Here is an 18,540-nt window from a genome sequence, read left to right on the forward strand (position 1 = left end):
ACCTTGAATTTTTAACATTTTAACACCTTACCACCACAAACTTAAAAAACGTATTTTTAATAGAGATTTTAAGTGATAAAGCAACACAAAGTGTGGTTTGACAAAACTAGAATGCTAATACTGTTTATTCACTTACTGTATATTTAACTTGTATTGTTTAACACCACTCAACACTTTTTAAAAACAGTGTGCACTTTTGAGATGATCCCTTGGCACTGAATCTGTGGTGCTTTGTATTCTGTCTTTACTGTAGCGAGCAGCTGAAGCTCTGGCCTCTCAGTTCAGGAGGAAATCTCGTATAATCAGCCGTTGGCTGATAGTAGAAGCACCTTTCCCACAGTGCTCTGGATGAACTTTCACCCCGAGTTTATCTCACTGTCAGCTTCAAGCCCACGAGTAAAAGCAGCTGGAAGTTCAGTGAGAGCTACAGTCTGCAGCCGGTGCTCAGATCCAGCAGCTGGTTCTTCTGGTCATGGCTGAGGAACGGTGGGACGTGGTGGTGGTGGGCGCGGGTCTCTCCGGACTCAGCGCCGCTCAGATGCTCAGGAAGAGGAACGCCGGGCTCAGAGTTTTGGTTCTGGAGGCCAAAGGTGCGTCAATACGGCAATATCAGCGATTATAGCTTCTGCAGAGCACCACAGACCAGAACTTCTGCTGATATGAGCCTCTATAACAACATATATATGTATTTCTCACTGTTTGCTCTTTCCAGGCCGCGTGGGGGGAAGAACCTTGGTTGAAGAGTTGCCAGCAGCCCACGGCGTTGACACCTGGGACATGGGGGGGCAATGGGTGGGCAGGTAAGCTGGCAGTGGTTTACAGTAAGTGAGTATAAGCTGCACTTGTGGCTTCGCCCACTGACTTTTTAATAGATCTGTGGATTCATTTCCTTTAAAGGTGGAATTTTACAAGAGGTTCAGAGCTTTTTGACGTGCGGAGAAACTTTCAGACTCTATGTGCTCTTTTGTACACTCTGTGAAAGGTGCATTCTGATGCTCATTGCTATCTTACACCTCTATACTATACTATACTATACACCAGTCTATTTTCACCCCCTTGCCTCTGTGCTGTTAAAATATCTTTGGAGTTTAGAGTGGAAATAAATCTACACTGATGGGATTTTTTCTGGCATGTTGGTATCTTGGTGGTGGAAAACACAGGAGCGTCACTGACTGATTAAAACCCTCACAACAGTCAACAGTCAGCCATCAGTCCGTTCCTATAGGTGCTCCCAGATTGAGTAGCTCTGTATACTCTGCTGAGATGCTCAGCAAACGCGCCACGCTGTTAAGACACGAATGCGCCAAAGTCAGACCTCACCTGACTCTTAAAGGGAATGATAAGCAAGTGGCACACTGATAATTGGTTTATTTCACGTTAGTACCAAAAAAAAACACATCCATCATGATTGATTAAGAGAGTTACTACATGCCTTTTGCACGTTTTTAGCCGTGCAAAGTGTACTTTTCCTGTCATTCCGATAGCAAAGACACACAGACACACATGTGCCAATTGCACACACACATAGCATTGCATTTTTTCGCCTTTAAATTCAGTCTGCCATTGGTATTAGATCTTTATTTACTTAGATGTTTATTAGATTGAACTCAAAGCCGAGCCAGGCCCTGCTGCTGCTTAGCGGGAGAGCACACACTGGATTGAAAAATGAAACGCTCGTGGCATCCGTCCAATTTCTTTACCATTAGTGAAACACTTTGAGCTGCACTTTTATAAAAGAGCCTTGAGATGAATCATAAAGAGCCGCATCGAGAGAGACGAGAGACCAGAGAGATGTTGGCTTTTATTGAGTCACATACAAGCAGAATATTTTTATGTATATTTAAACAGTGGATGCTGTAAACACCACTTAAAAAAACATGACTTTCCTTTCTTTTACCAAATTGAAAACCTCTGGAATATAATCAAGAGGAAGATGGATGATCACAAGCCATCAAACCAAGCTGAACTGCTTGAAAGTTATCCAAAAGCAGTGTGTAAGACTGGTGGGGGAGAACATGATGCCATGATGCATGAAAAAAACTGTGATTAAAAACCAGGGTTATTCCACCAAATATTGATTTCTAAACACTTAAAACTTTATGAATATGAACTTATTTTCTTTGCGTTATTTGAGGTCTGAAAGCTCTGCATCTTTTGTGCTGATATTTTAGCCATTTCTCATTTTCTGCAAATAAATGCTCTAAATGATAAATATTTTTATTTGGAATTTGGGAGAAATGTTGTCTGTAGTTTATAGAATAAAACAACAATGTTCATTTTACTCAAACATAAACCTATAAATAGCAAAATCAGAGAAACTGATTCAGAAACTGAAGTGCTCTCTTCATTTGTTCCAGATCTGTATATGTCTTTTCCTTTGTGTATTTGATAACAGTTATTGACTAATTTGCAGTAGTTGGATAATTAAAAGTAAATACAGTATTGAGTAATTCATAATAGTTACTGACTTACTAATTGAATGATTAATAATACATACTGAATGAATAATTCATAATATATACTGAATTAATGATTCATAATAGGTGTTGAATTGCTAATTAATAATAGATACTGAATTAATTTCTCATTTTCTGCAAATGAATGCTCTAAATGACAATATTTTTATTTGGAATTTGGGAGAAATGTCTGTAGTTTATAGAATAAAACAACAATGTTCATTTTACTCAAACATAAACCTATAAATAGCAAAATCAGAGAAACTGATTCAGAAACTGAAGTGCTCTCTTCATTTTCTTAGTTCTCAGACTCACGTCATGGAGCTGATCGAGGAGCTTGGCTTGGAGGTCTACCCCCAGTTCACGGAGGGTAAGAAGGTTCACCACATGGGCGGCCGAGACGCTAAGATCAGCACCTACACCTCCAGCATCCCCTCCTTCTCCCTGCCTGTCCTGCTGGACTTCCTCCAGTTCCTCTGGAAGGTACGCCGCAGTCCTGCCCGAATGCAATTACTTTATTAACTGTCCCTCTTTCTTTTATGGGGTGATTTTATAAACGACTGATAGATGGCTATCATTTCATACGGGGGGAGGTGAGGTTAAGATCTATTCTTTTCTGTAATGCCTCAGACAATATGCTCCTCGGTAAGTCCAGAGCGGTGGCGTCGTTGTTCTTTGTATAGATATAGGCTTTGTATAGATAAGTGATTTGTAATGCTATAAAAGCCAGAGTACTTATTTATAAAATATTATATATAGAGGAAAGTATTGAAAGTATTGTCCATACGTCTCTACAGGGACCAGATCAAATACACTACACTGTAAACCCATTCGTTGTTTGAACTTAAAAGATTTAAGTCTGTTTTACATAAAATTGGATATTTCTAAACAATACTCAACTATTTTGAGTTAGTTGAACATTTGTGGGCACATATACTGTACTATTCAAACTGAGATCTTTGAGTTGAACCAACTTATAATAACTGAGTTTAGTTTGTTTAGTCATTAACAGCTTTTTTTCCATTGGCTTCTGTCACAACCTATTTGCATACTGGGTGTGTCCAACAGTTTCTGACTAACACTCACCATCAGTGTGTAGTGATTCCCCCGGGGCTACCTTAGAATTAAATAGAAATAAATCGAGTTCTCCTTTAGTTGTAATAACTTGATGTTTTAATTTATGCTAACTCAAGTTTTCATTCCCCATCACTTAAAAAAATTGAGCAAACTGGCTGCCTTAAAAAAGTTAAGTAAACTCAACTTATCCGGTCTTACAGTATAACAAAAATGAAAAAACAAAACAAAACAAAAAAAACAGTTAAATCAGCTTCCTCTTTCGTTGTAATATCTTGATGTTCTAAGTTAGGTAAATTTACTCAGAACTGAGTTTGAGTTTTATGCAGCGTAATTTTAAAGCTCTGGAGTGGCCCTTAAATAATATTCAAACAATTTTTTTCTCCAGGTCATTTATTTACAGATGTTTTTAGGCCTAACTCAAGAAGTAAAATATGCCAATGCTAAGTTAATTTAACAAATACTTAATTCAAAATAAGTTCTGAGTCTTTTAGACTGTTAACTATTATTATATTGTTATTTGTGTGTGTTCTGCTTATCAGATTGAGCGTCTAAGTAAGACTGTATCTGTAGAAGAGCCCATGAAGACGCCCAACGCCCAGCAGCTGGACAGCACTACACTCCAGGCCTACATGGACCAGCACGTTTGGACCACAGGTGATTATTTAGCTCTAAATCACCTTTTATCACCCAAACAGTGACTAAACAGCAGCGTAAGACTCTTACAGCAGTGTAGGAACGAGTGACTCAGGTAAGTGCTCATATTGATTTTCAGAGTGATTACCGAGGACGTTGTATAGTGTTATTATTGCTGTTGGGAAGCACTTCATATCACAGTTTTCCACTTATTCTCAAGATTTATTTCTTTTTCTCTGGTCTGGAGGGAAGTGTGGCATTCCCCTGCTGAGTATATTTCAGAATTTAACACACCTAGTTCTCTAAAAGCAATACATTGTCTTAACAAAATTAAGTATTTGGGAAATATTAAATATTAAATAAATATTGATTAACCAGCCTCAGTGTTGTAGGCTGTAAGAGCAAGTGTCCTTTACTGAGCTGTGTGCTCTATACTGTTAATTCTATAGCATTTAATTTCTCTATCTAATTTGTATGAGTATTTCAAAGCTATGTTTTAGCTAAATTAAATACAAATAAGACTAAATAAGGTAAGACAGGATAAGATAATCCTTTATTAATCCCACAATGGGGAATTTTGCAATGTTACAGCAGCACAGAGGAAAGGACAGAGAAACAGTTCTGGAAAATCTACAAACAAATAATAATAAATTTATATATAGACAAAATTACAGAAAATATAAAAAATATATATAAAAATACAGAGATAAAATTCAAAGTCAAATTAATGTGCAAAGCAACTGATGTAAAAAAAACATTATTTTAAAATTTTTAGGCATAAAAACATAAAGTTTAATGTTTATTTACGCAGGTTTTTAGTAAATATTAATTAGCTAAATACAAAAGGCAAGGCATTTTCTTTCTCAATTTTACTCAAACAATAATATTAATGTATATTCAACTTATTTGTGTAGAATAATAGATAGATAGACACTTTTTGATCCTAAATTAAATTACGATATTACCAGGCATTTCACTAATATGTTAAATTAAATAGCTATGATTAACCATCTACCCACACAGAGACAGCAAGGACAGTTGTGCTCTTTCTGGGCTCTGGCAGCTGATGACAAGCTGCATGACCTGGATTCGAATCCGGAATCTCCCGATCTTAGTGGCAGCGCTTTAGACTGCTTTAGACCACTTTGAGATCCTTTAAGGTTAAGATGTGACTCTATTTTGTTTTTAATCCAACAAAAGATGGAAAAATTACTTTTCCATATGCAAGTTTTTTTTTTTACAAGTTTTCCAGCAAGATGTTTCTTACATGGAGGAAATGATTTAAAAATCTTTTAGCAGCTGCTTCTCTCTAAGCGCACAAATCTGAGATCGTGCTGAAGATATTAAATCCTTTCTGAATCTCGAAAACAAAAAACGAGAAAAAATCTAATTATGAAGTAAAAACTTTGCAAGCGCTCCTGTCTCAGCTAATATGATCATGTGACTGCGTAACGCAAACATACAGGTATTAAACTCATTTGTCCTCTGGTAAATTATATTGCACGTCCGGACGTGAGAGTTTTATCACTGAGGAGACGTGCACAGTTTTATTACAGTCGTCCCCCTGATAAACTAATGCGATCTGAACGTGTGTGTGTGTATGTGTGTGTGTGTGTGTACTCCTGCAGAGCTGATGGAGGAGCTGAGTCTCTGCAGCCGCACTGTGTTTGGAATGGAACCGTCTCAGATGTCCTTCCTGTACTTCCTCATGTACTCCGCTGCAGCAGGGGGCGTCATGCGGCTGCTGGAGACCACGCCCGGGTCTGCTCAGGAGTTCAAGGTCAAGGTGAGACAGAGAAAGGTGAAGGACAAAGGATGGAGAATGGAGGAGGAGCCTTGTGAACAGTGATGGGAGTAACGGCGTTGAAATAAACGGCGTTACTAACGGCGTTACTTTTTTCAGTAACGAGTAATCTAACTAATTACTCTGACTGTAACTATAACGCGGTTACTATTTCCCACACCCCGTTACTACACGTTACTTTAGCTGCTCAATTAACTTTTTTTTTTTACTTTTAACTTTTAAGTTCCGTTTTAAGGGCGTTAAACTCTCTTTAGCTGCACCGATTTCTGCTGTTTTCTCTTTTTCTCCTTAGTAAAGCCGTTTGATCCAGCTGTTAAACTGTTATATTAATATAATTTTAACTGTCATTAGATTGTTGGTTTTGTCCATTCTTTTGTGTTGTTTATATATACATTTTTTTCTTTGAGTGTGGTTTGGTTAATTTAATTTAATCCCCAGACACTTATTTGTTTTTTTGCGTTTTTTTCAAGTTTACAAGTTTTTCAAGTGGGTTTATTTTCGTTTGTTATTTTTCTAGTAATAATAGAAATTACATAATTTATTTTCTTTTGTTCATTTTTTTACGGGGCGAATAACAAAAGTAACGCAATAGTTACTTTTACCGGTAACTAGTTACTTTTATAGTGGAGTAACTCAGTTAGTAACTCAGTTACTTTTTTTAGAGAAGTAACTAGTAACTATAACTAATTACTTTCTCAGAGTAACAGGCCCAACACTGCTTGTGAACCTGCAAGATCCTGTTCTGCACTTTAAAATTCACGCTATTTTAATAGTTACAGAATAAGGTAACACTTTACTTGGATGGTCCACTTTATGGCCTTGTTGATGCTCAACTGACATTCAACTAACACTGAATTGAATGTCGATTAAATGTAACTTAACCCTATGTTGAATGTAAATTATTCAAAATAAGAACCTAACTCTACACCTAACCCTAACCTTAACCCTTAATCAACCCTAAAATCTAACCCTACACCTAACCCTAACCCTAACCTTAACCTAAGCTTAAAATCTAAATCTACACCTAACCCTAACCTTAACCTAATCTTAAAATCTAACCCTACACCTAACCCTAAAACTAACCTTAACCTAAGCTTAAAATCTAACCCTAAACTCAATCCTAAAATATTAAGTTAAGCGTTTGGATTAGAGTTGAATGTAAGGCAAGGCAAGGCAAGGCAAGTTTATTTATATAGCACCTTTCATACACAGCGGTCATTCAAAGTGCTTTGTAGGGTTATACTCAATAGAGAATCATTTACTTTCACCTTTCAGTTCAGTTGCATTTAATATACATGTAGTTGAATGTTAGTTGAATGTCAGTTGAGTGTCAACAAGGCCATCAAGTGGACCATCCAAGTAAAGTGTTACCCAGAATAATTTATAGTGATTATAGTGGTTTATAGTTGTAATAAAAAGGTGTGACTGAATAATTCATAGCAATATATATTTAATTAAATGTACATTACATTAAACGATGGTTCTTCAGGCCTTTAAAAGGGTCTTCACAATCACGTCTCTATTACAAACATGTTTCAGTATGGAACAAGAAGTGATTTAAAAAAAAAACACAATTGCAATTTGGTATAGAACAAAAAGGACCATGTTTCATTCAGTTTGTAAAGAACCTTTATATTACGTTATGGTTCTTTTTATAGACTTTTAAAAGGTTCTTCATACAAAAGTGTATTTCTTTTAAGACATTTAAATGTTTTTCTTTGAGTATTTGATAAAAGGTACTGATTCATTTGCAGTAGTTAAATAATTTAAAGTAAATATTGAGTCATTTATAATAGTAACTGACTTGTTTAAAGTACAGTAGATATTGAATTATTCATAGTAGTTACTATTTTTCTATTTTTACTAGGGGTGTCACGATTCTCAAAATCCTCGATTCCATTTTATTTCCGATTTTAAGGTCACGATTCGATTCAATACTAGATTTTCTTTTTTCTTTTTTTCTTTTTTACAGCAGAGAGGCCTATGCCAGTTTTAGATTAGTCTATGGTCAGTCATTGGTTTGATTCATTAAATTTACAATATCTTATTTCAAAAGGTGGGCTTGATATAAGTGATGCAAAGTGATACAAGTGATCTGTAATACACCACATTAGGGCACTAATGGTCAATTTTAAATAATTTAATTAAGATATATATGTAATGCCATCTAGTGGCTTTTTTGGTAGCAGCAGTGTGCACTATTAAAACAGCAATGTGCAACATAAAATAAATAATACAGGAACAGTCATGTACAAAATAATAGAACAATTAGAGCCTTAACAAACTGAACTCTATCCTACTATAACAGTTAAACATGAAAAATAAGACTCGGTCCCTGAGAAAGACAAGTTTTTTTTTGTTCTTTAACAAAGATATATTATTAACTTTATCTGAGAGAAAGCTGCTCCTTAAGGTACCAAAACTATTAACATATTTGAGTCTAGACAAAACAACTGTTATTTTATTTTCAAGTTTTTCTTTAAGAAGATGACAATGTCCACATTCTCTGGAGAAAGGGCTGCTCTTTGAGCTACAGTGTGCTGCACCATTTGTGTAGCACAGGCGCATGTTTGCGTAGCTTCGAGGGAGGGATTGTTGATCCTCTTTTCGACTTCGAGGCTCGAGACCATGACATAATTTTGATCGATTTCATTGAAATATCGAAATCGTGACACCCCTATTTTTTACTAAATAATTAATAATACATACCAAATTAATCATTCACAATATGTACTACATGACAAATTCATAATAGAAATTGAGTTAAAAATTCACAATAGTTTCTAAAGAGTTCATAGAAGGCATTGATTAATACATAGTAGTTACAGACAAATTTATACTAGAAATGAAATAAATCATAAAATAATCAGAATAATTCAAAGTAGGTTATGATAATTTTTTTTGCAGTTTTGGACTTGTTCATAGTTGACAGTGAACATAATAATTATGTAATGTAGTATAATAATGTAGTTTCTAAATATATTCCATATTTTTTTTATTATTTACATTTTTTAAATATTTTTATTTGAGTATTTAGAATCATTTCATAGTAAATATAAATATATATATTAATTAAAATAATTAATAGATGTTATAACTGTACAGTATATTGAGTGTGTGAAGCTTTATTGTGTTGTGAGTTCTGTCAGTAACAGACAGTAACTCAGTAATGCAGTGTTTCATAACTCAAAGAAGGGTAGAGATAAATCAGTTGAGGGGTTAACTGCTCATGACTGTACTCACGTATCATCAGAATACACACACACACACACACACACACACACAGGTAAAAACAGAGATAGTGATAATGTGTCTTCAGAGTCCTCAGCTCAGCCTCTGCTCCCGTATCTCCACTCTGTGCTCCTCACGCTCTGTATGGGGGTCTTGTTAGGAGTTAGATAAGATAAAGTGAGTGTGAATAGGTGAAGAGTGAGAGGGCCGGAGAGGGGCTTATCTGTGCACCGGGGGGCTGATCCTGAAGCTGGTGACATGCAAATCAGCTCCTTAGAACCGCCTCCCTATTTATCACTCAGCCTGTAGCTGTAGCTGAATCATCAGAGCCAGAGATGGATGAGACCATTACCTGAGGATTCATACATACATACATACAGCAGAACATATATACATACATATATACCAAACATCAGGGACTATACTATACTATCTCAAAAATATTTAATTTAAATGAAAATAAAGTTACTTTAATTCAGTAATTCAGTTCAAAATGTAAAACCCATGTATTATATAGATGTATTAAACACACAGAGTGATCTATTTTAAGCATTTATTTCTTTTATTGTTGATGATTGATTATGGCTTACAGCCAATAAAAACCCAACAATTAGTGTCTCGGAAAATTTAAATATTATGTAAGACCAATTGGTACTTTTTTTGCAATGTGGGCAGTGTGCCAAGTCCTGCTGGAAAATGAAATCTGCATCTCCATAAAAGCTGTTATCAGCAGAGGGAAGCTGTAAGATATGAAGTGCACTGCACTGACTTTAGACTTTTTATTAAAACACAGTGGATCAACACCAGCAGATGACATGTCTCTCCAAACCAAGGGCGTAGGAGCGGGCTTGATATTGGGGGGGACACATTTGCCAATATGAACCCAAGCCCACCCAATAGTTTCCTAGAACAACATTTGTGGAAATTACTTTTAATTAAAAGTAAATTATTATTATAAGGTGATTTTACAACCTAAACATGTTACTCCACATTACTGTTGTTAGAAAAATTATGCAAGCAATGTCTGAATTATGTACATATGACAAAAATTTTCAGTTATCACCTAATATTTAAAATAATATAACAGATTATTATTATTGTTATTATTATTATTATTATTATTATTATTATTATTATTATTATTATTATTATTATTATGTATTGGCATGTCAATTCTGTTGTATATTTATATTTTCTCCTGCACTTTTATTTTTTTCTACTGAGAGCTCTTCTTAAGATGGTGTCCTTTTATGTAAAAGAATGTAACTTTACGTTTCATAGAGACTTTTATAAACGTCAGGATATGTGGTCTTACTGTGAAATACAAATGAACAGAAGTCACGTTACAGCAGTGTTTCTCAACCCAGTTCTTATATATTCTACTGCATATTAAAACTGTTCTGCATATTCTAGAGCTTCCTCTGGTGGATATACATGATTAATTTAGGCTCCATAGGGGGCTAAAGGATTTTAACAGGTAAACTCAGTAAATGACTGTTTATTAGCTGATCAGGTGGAAAACACTAGTTTAGGGCAGTGATCGGGGTTAAGTAACTGCTTTAAACTACCAACTTAAAGTACTGTACGAAATTCTGGCGATCATCTACATCCAGCTTCTAGATAACTAGTTAGTTAAATCAATTTTCGTTCATTATAGCTCACAGTAAGTCCTGTAATCCTAAATGAATAAACAGTTTGAAAATTAAAGTGATTAGCTGATCAGGTACAGGGAAACATTACATATATATTTTATTTTTTTCCTTTAACCCTGACTCCCAATCTAGCTAATTCCAAAGATAAGCTTACACACTAACACAGCTGCAGTTTATTAATCACAGTGGGTTTAAACTGTGTGCTGATTCAGAGACATGTATTTTTAACCAGTTATCAGAAACATATCATCACAGTTGAAGTGGTTAGCCTATCGTTACCTTTATTTTAGTAAAATCTCCGTATATCCAGATCTGTTTTAAAATCAGCTGAAGCTGCTGCGTCCCGATCCCGCTGCTAAATCTCACAGCGAGGGGGCGGGGCTTCCCCAACAGCAAACTGCCTCTGCTCCGCGCGCCGCAAAACCAGCAAGCTGATTGGCTGTTTCTACTGAGAGGCGTGACTTAATACCTGAACCGGCTCCGTGATTGGTCCGGTCTGTCTCCTCATTAATAGTACAGCTGACCTGAGCGAACTGATATCATTTTTGGGGGGGACAAATCCACCTGTTTCTAATATTGGGTGGGACATGTCCCACCCATCCCCCCCGGTTCCTACGCCTATGCTCCAAACCATCATTGATTGGTTTGGAGAGACATGTCTGTCATGTGCTACTGTTGATCCACCATCACACCATTGCTCATGCTCATTTAGACAATTGAATTGAATTAATTGCGTCTACCGAGAAATTCTGCAGGGTTATTTTGCGTATTGGGAGTGGCCTCACACCTCTGTTTCACCATCAGTGTGTAGTCATTCCCCACAGGCTGCCGCCGCCTCCTCTAGGGATTTATATACTGTATGTGTTATCTTATAGTCATCTGCCTGGTCTCAGTGTTGTAGGCTGTAAGAGCAAGTTGCTCTCTCTTTTTTTGCTGAGTGTTTATAGTCTACACAGCCCTGGAAAAATATAAGAGACCACTTAAAAATTATGAGTTTCTTTGATTTTACCAAACTGAAAACCTCTGGAATATTATATAATCAAGAGGAAGATGGATGATCCCAAGCCATTAAACCACCAAGCTGAACTGCTTGAATTTTTGCAATCAGGAATAAAGCAGCATAAAGTTATCCAAAAGCAGTGTGTAAGACTGGTGGAGGAGAACATGATGCCAAGACGCATGAAAACTGTGGGATTTGGGAGAAATGTTGTCCGTAGTTTATAGAATAGAACAATAATGTTCATTTTTGGGAAAATCAAAGGAATTTTTAAAGTGGTCTCTTATTTTTTGATACAACTGTTTAAATAATAAGAGGCTGATTAATTTACCAAATCATGAAAACCAATGCATCCATTTCCGTAGCCCAAGTATCTACTTTCACATGATCCTTTATTCACCAGGGAAGAGTGTGTTTTAAATATTAAAAAAATATTCTAAGCTGAACAGAGGGACCCTGAAAATAGATGAAAATTGCATTTTATGGTAGCTGTGAAAAAGGGAGGTTAAGGAACCAACCAAAAGTGCTTTTTTTTAGATTTTAAAAATGTTCTTTAGAGTTACACCTTTCTCTTAAAATGTACTGTATTGTATAGTGGTTCTTCCATGGTGTCACTCAACCATGGAACCATTTGTTGCACCTGTATTATTGTGGGTGAAGCGTACTGCACATGTCAGCGTATCTATAAAACTGACTGTAATTCAGAATGATCCTCCTCGTGTTCAGCAGCAGCTTTCTTTAATCTGAGTCTGATCTGAGCTCAGTAGGCCTCCTCTAAACCCTGCTTCACTCAGAACCTCCTGACCTTGAAAGCTCTGATGAAAGGAGTGTGGTGACGGAGGTGTCGGTTGTCGGGAGATGGTTTTTGAGCTTGGCGAGGTGGGAAACGGGCTCCGTCTCGCCGGTTTTCTGCTCCATTAGCGTGGCTGAACTCTCTCCTCGCGCTGCTCTGCTGTGTGGGGTATAATGTGATGGTGGTGCTGGTGTTGGGGATGGTGGTGGTGATGGTGGTGTTTTTTCTGCAGAGGCAGCTGTAGGCTGTTATGCTGCTTGCTGCTGTGCGGAGGCGGGAGCTCTTATCTCCGTGCTGCTATGCTTGTATGCAGGTGCTGGGTGTAATGCTGCTCTCTGTCCACAGGGAGGCGCTCAGCAGCTGTCCGAGAGGCTGGTGGAGCAGGTCGGGGTGGAAAATGTGCGACTGGGAGATGCTGTGACAGCGATATGGCAGGTAATGGCTTTATTAGAGTACACACTTACATAAACACACCACTTACATACACACACACTTAAGGACTATCTGGATTAGATTAGTTTAGTTTCTCAGGGGTTTCTGGGGTAGTTTTCTCTTTTATGGGTTTTTTCATTCTCTGTGATTTTATTACCGTCCAGAACGACCATGTACGTGTTTTTCTCAGACGTCCTCTGAGAAAATTACAGGCTGAATTATTTACTGTTTTTCTCTGAACTCCATGCTCCTCCGGTAATTTTAGTACCGTCCGGTAGCACATCTCTGAGTTTCGTCTCCTCACGTTTGATAAAATAGCTATTTGTCCACTGCCATGCACCGAAATTACTGTACACTTTGGGTGCGCGTTTCCACTGAGATTCACGTAAAAAAAACACAACAACGAGTGGAAATGGAGAAGCTACTGAACGCCGCAATTTCACGTGACTGAGAAATCCTAAAAAAACTCACTGCTCCTTCTGTTTTTTCAGTTGCAGTCTGGATGCAGGAGTTTTATCACTCTGATAGTTGAAGTGTGAAATAATTTTTATATTACACCCCATCAACAGTACATTTTTTACACCTTGTGCTTATTCCATTAAAAGAGCGTCATTTAGAGAGTTTAGGTAAATACCTGCCGTATTTCTTTATATTTTAGTGGTGGAAAACACAGGAGATCCACTGACTGATTAAAACCCCGACAACAGTCAACAGTCAGTCATCCTATCCTGTAGTATTTTAATGCTGCAGAGCACAAACCCGATACTTAACTCAACAACAAACAGAATAAAGAATAAAATAACATTTCTGTTCCCTTAAATAAGCTGCTGGTGTATCTTCACAGTGTGAATGAGCAGTTCAGTATCCTCTGCTGAGACGCACAAAAGAGCCACACTGTTAAGATACGAATGCGCCAAAGTCAGAGCTCACCTGCTTTTTAAAGGGAGGAACTGGCACACTGATTGGTTTATTTCACGTTACGCCCAAAATTAAACACACCCTTGATTAATTAATAGAGAATTAATTCATGCCTTTTATGTTGCATTTCAAGCTGTGCAAGGCGTATTTATTGTGCCCTCCAGATACCAAAGACACACCATCACACCCTAAATCAAGCTGCACGATCCGCAATTGGAAAATGTGCTATAGATCACTAAAATAGAGCCTTAAGTTGCATTGATTTACCCATGGGTGCAACGTGGCTGAGGTGGGCTCTGAATGGGTTTGCAGTAGAGCTGTCTATGTTAAAGCATTAATTCATACACTTATGCTTATTATACTCAAGCACCCCTAAAACAAAGTCCCAGCAGCTGTAAAGTGAAAGAAAAAGTTGTTTTGTATTGTTTTTTTTTAAACAGAAAAATATATCTGATTAGCTAAAAAATATTTTTTTTTAATCTCAGAAAGTTTAAAAAGATTATTAAACAGAATCTTAAGAACAAAATAATATTCCCTACTGTCGAGTTCAGAAGGTAGATAGTTTCCTTTTTTGTCTAGTTTTGTCTAGTACTGTCTAGTTCTGATGCCCATCAGGGTCAGTGATCAATCAATCAACCTTTATTATCATATGGGACAATTGAGGATGACCCTTATTTACAACACTATAAAAGGGATTAAAAACATTAAATAAGAAAAAATAATGTTTTTAATAAAAATAAAAAGATACTAATTTTAAGTTAACATTTAAAATGCTATAGATAAAAAAATATATGTAAAAAGAAAGAAGAAAAACAAATTGACACATAAAAACTAAATAATTTATAAAATATAAAATATATAAAAAGATAATAAGAATATAGATAAGAATGATAAAAATAATAATAATGAACTAAGAAAATAGGATAAAAAGTGATCAAACATTAGGATAGAAAGTAAATGAATAGTAGTAAGTAGAATTAAATTGAACAAATTAAAATATGAAGAAAAAGATAACTCTTATAGTTTAAAATTATAGTTTGGATCCTATACTACATCCGGGGTCTAAATACAACCTAAATAAGATTACAGTGTGGAAAAACCCAACTGGAACCAAACTGGACACCACCGAGCCCATGTTCCACCATGTAAACACCAACATTAATGTGCCGGCTGGGTTTATGGGTTTATTCTGGGTTTTTCTTCTCTTCAAACAGTCTGAATACTTCATGCTGTGAAAAACACAAGATCCTGGAAACATTTCTTTAAGATTCTTCTTTGAGAAACATGTTAGAGTGATTGCATCACACAGTTCCTGCAGATTCTTCAGAAGCTCTTTCATGCTGCAGATCTCCCATTCTAACACATCCTGTCGGTGTTCTGCTGGGTTCAGATCTGAGGCTGGATGAAGGGTCAGTGAAGAACACAGAACCCAGTGAACTCCAGGTCACTCCAGTTCATGAACCCTGTGTTTAAGACCACTACTGAGGGACATAAACTAACAGGTCAGCGAAACGTGCAGAATATCCAATGGCCATGTGTGTGTTGCCACCTTAAATAGCAGCCAACTTCCAGTTAGCATCTTTCAGCAGGATAATGCTCACCCACATACAGCAAGGAAGGGTTTCCCAGGAACATCTCCACCAGAATGCAGCACTTTCTGTGCCAGACTGGTCACTAGATTCATTGCCAATAAACAATTAATGGCATCAGCTGGAATGCTAGCTTTAGCTGCCTATTTTCCGTCATTTTTATGTTATTTTCTCAGTCAGCTTTATGAGGTAGAGTCACCAGAAATTCAAGCTTTCAGTTAACTTATCAACCAGTACATACCTTTTAAAATTCAAATATGTACAGGGGTTGGACAATGAAACTGAAACACCTGTCATTTTAGTGTGAGAGGTTTCATGGCTAAATTGGAGCAGCCGGGTGTTCAATCTTCATTAATTACACATTGCACCAGTAAGAGCAGAGTGTGAAGGTTCAATTATCAGGGTAAGAGCACAGTTTTACTCAAAATATTGCAATGCACACAACATTATGGGAGACATACCAGAGTTCAAAAGAGGACAAATTGTTGGTTCACGTCTTGCTGGAGCATCTGTGACCAAGACAGCAAGTCTTTGTGATGCATCAAGAGCCACGGTATCCAGGGTAATGTCAGCAAAACACCAAGAAGGACCAACCACATCCAACAGGATTAACTGTGGATGTTGTAAGAGGAAGCTGTCTGAAAGGGATGTTCGGGTGCTAACCCGGATTGTATACAAAAAACATAAAACCACGGTTGATCAAATCATGGCAGAATTCAATGTTTGTGCTCTAAAACCAGGTGTTTGAGTTTCATTGTCCAACCCTTGTATATTTAAGTGCAACATAAAAGCATTAAATTGTGATTTTAAGTGTTTTTTTCGTACAACTTCTGCAAATAGATTTAGTTATGTTTTTTAATCATTTTTAAACTGTTAAAAATATATATTTTTTAGAAGTATATTTATTGTAAATGTCCTACTTTGTGTATTGATGCACATATTGTGTACACCTTGCTACTGGAAAGAAACTACACTAAAATGCAGTTTAAACAGTATTTAACCTCACTACATATATACACAATGTATAATTTAGAGCATATTGCTTAAGAAAAAAACATTTTATGGAAATACAGAGCAAGTATATTTAAATGTGTATTTTCATAAAGTATATAAAATACAAAAGGCACTTTTAGTATTTTTTTTTTTTAGTATTTTAGTACTTGTATTACTTTTATCTCTTAAGTATGCTTCCTTTTTACAAGGGAAGAGTTAATTACTTGAATTTCTTGTCTCTTAATAAAGTGTTTGAGAGCATCAGTTAATGTAAAGTAGTGAAGAGATAGAGTTACAGGTTTACTCTATTTGAGTACTGTTGTTCTAATCCAGATTATGAGAAGCAGGAACTACTCGAATAAGTAAAAAAAAATTCAAGAAGAAATGAAGGTCAGTCAATCCCAAAAGAAGAATTTCATGAAATTTGAAAGTATCTTTAAGTGCAGTCGCATCTAAGAAAAGACGTACAAAATTGTAATGATAGAACTGGCACTCATCAGGAAGGCATCACTGCATACCCTACACCATAACCTATGCCGTAGCTTGATGCACACATCCCTGGAAATGCACTTACGTGTTGCATGATGTGGACAGCCGTGGCTGTGATTGGTCCACCGGGCCTCACGTTCCCACCTCTTTCTCTTTCTCTCTCTGTCTCTCTCTCTATCTTTCTCTCTCTCACACATTTATAAACACATGCACAAGCTTACACAAACACATTTACACACACTTACACACAACCCACACACTGAGATAAAGCTGACTCTTATCTGCATTGCTTAACTCATGGTAGAAGTATGAGCTAGGTGTGTTTCAGGTGAGCATGGGCTGTCAATGTTAATGCATTATTACATATAATTAATGTTAAAACTATTAAACACGATATTTTAATGACATAAGAGCCTGGTGATGCATTAGCTGACAGATTGCAACACTTTCTTTCCTGGTAACCAGATTCATTGCCAATAAACCATTTATCGCATCAGTTGGGATGCTAGCTTTAGCAACCTACTAGTGCAGAGCAGGATCTACAGGCCCAGCTGCAGGATAGTATACATGAACCTGTAGAATCTCCATACCCAACCATCTACAACCCATCTTTTATCCAGGATAGAGGAACCAACAGGGATCTAGAGCCTCCTTACACGCGTTCAACATACATATTTATATGACATCTTTATTAATAGTTTGTAAAGGAGTTAATTAATGGTTATAATTTAAGTTGAATATAGCTCTGGAAAATAAGAGAAAACATTTCTCCAAAATTCCCCCCAAAAATATTGTCATTTAGAGCATTTATTTGCAGAAAATGAAAAATGGCTGAAATAACAAAAAAACATGCAGAGCTTTCAGACCTCAAATAACGCAAAGAAAACAAGTTCATATTCATAAAGAGTTTTTTTAAGAGTTCAGAAATCAATATTTGGTGGAATAACTCCGGTTTTTAATCACAGTTTTTTTCAAGCATCTTGGCACCATGTTCTCCTCCACCAGTCTTACACACTGCTTTTGGATAACTTTATGCTGCTTTACTCCTGGTGCAGTTCAGTTTGGTTTGATGGCTTGTGATCATCCATCTTCCTTTTGATTAAATTCCAGAGGTTTTCCATTTGGCAAAATAAAAGAAACTCATAATTTTAAGTGGTTTTTCCATATATATCTACAATTAGCAACCTAACTGAAGCTTAGTGATTACTTGTCTAGCAAAAACACCCTAAGAGTGATAGAATGAGTCAATTTGGTAAAATCAAAGAAACTCATAATTTTTAAGTGGTCTCTTATGTACATTTACATATGTACACATGCAGAAATACTGCTGCAAAACCGCAGCGCTTTACAATCGTTAAGCGTTTTTTTTTATTGGCTAACTCATAGAGCGCTGTATTAAACCGCACTCGCTGAAGATTTGGTGACACAAAGTCTTTTTGTGAGCTTTTAAATCACGTTAATGAATAGGCCTAAGCC

General features: G+C 36.4%; 1 protein-coding gene across 1 annotated transcript in view; it reads left to right on the forward strand.

Moving 5' to 3' along the window:
• Positions 1-261: 261 nt before the first annotated feature.
• si:ch211-127i16.2 (probable flavin-containing monoamine oxidase A) overlaps positions 262-18,540 on the forward strand; it is a 129,331-nt gene continuing 111,052 nt past the window's right edge. The window contains exons 1-6 of the mRNA XM_022685306.2: positions 262-590; positions 713-800; positions 2,759-2,939; positions 4,073-4,187; positions 5,795-5,952; positions 12,989-13,078. Of these exons, the coding sequence (XP_022541027.2) occupies positions 473-590; positions 713-800; positions 2,759-2,939; positions 4,073-4,187; positions 5,795-5,952; positions 12,989-13,078 (750 nt within the window). The 5' untranslated portion in view covers positions 262-472. The remainder of the gene's footprint in view (positions 591-712; positions 801-2,758; positions 2,940-4,072; positions 4,188-5,794; positions 5,953-12,988; positions 13,079-18,540) is intronic.

Source organism: Astyanax mexicanus, chromosome 20 (genome assembly GCF_023375975.1).
Source record: "Astyanax mexicanus isolate ESR-SI-001 chromosome 20, AstMex3_surface, whole genome shotgun sequence".
In the NCBI taxonomy this organism is placed as follows: domain Eukaryota; kingdom Metazoa; phylum Chordata; class Actinopteri; order Characiformes; family Acestrorhamphidae; genus Astyanax; species Astyanax mexicanus.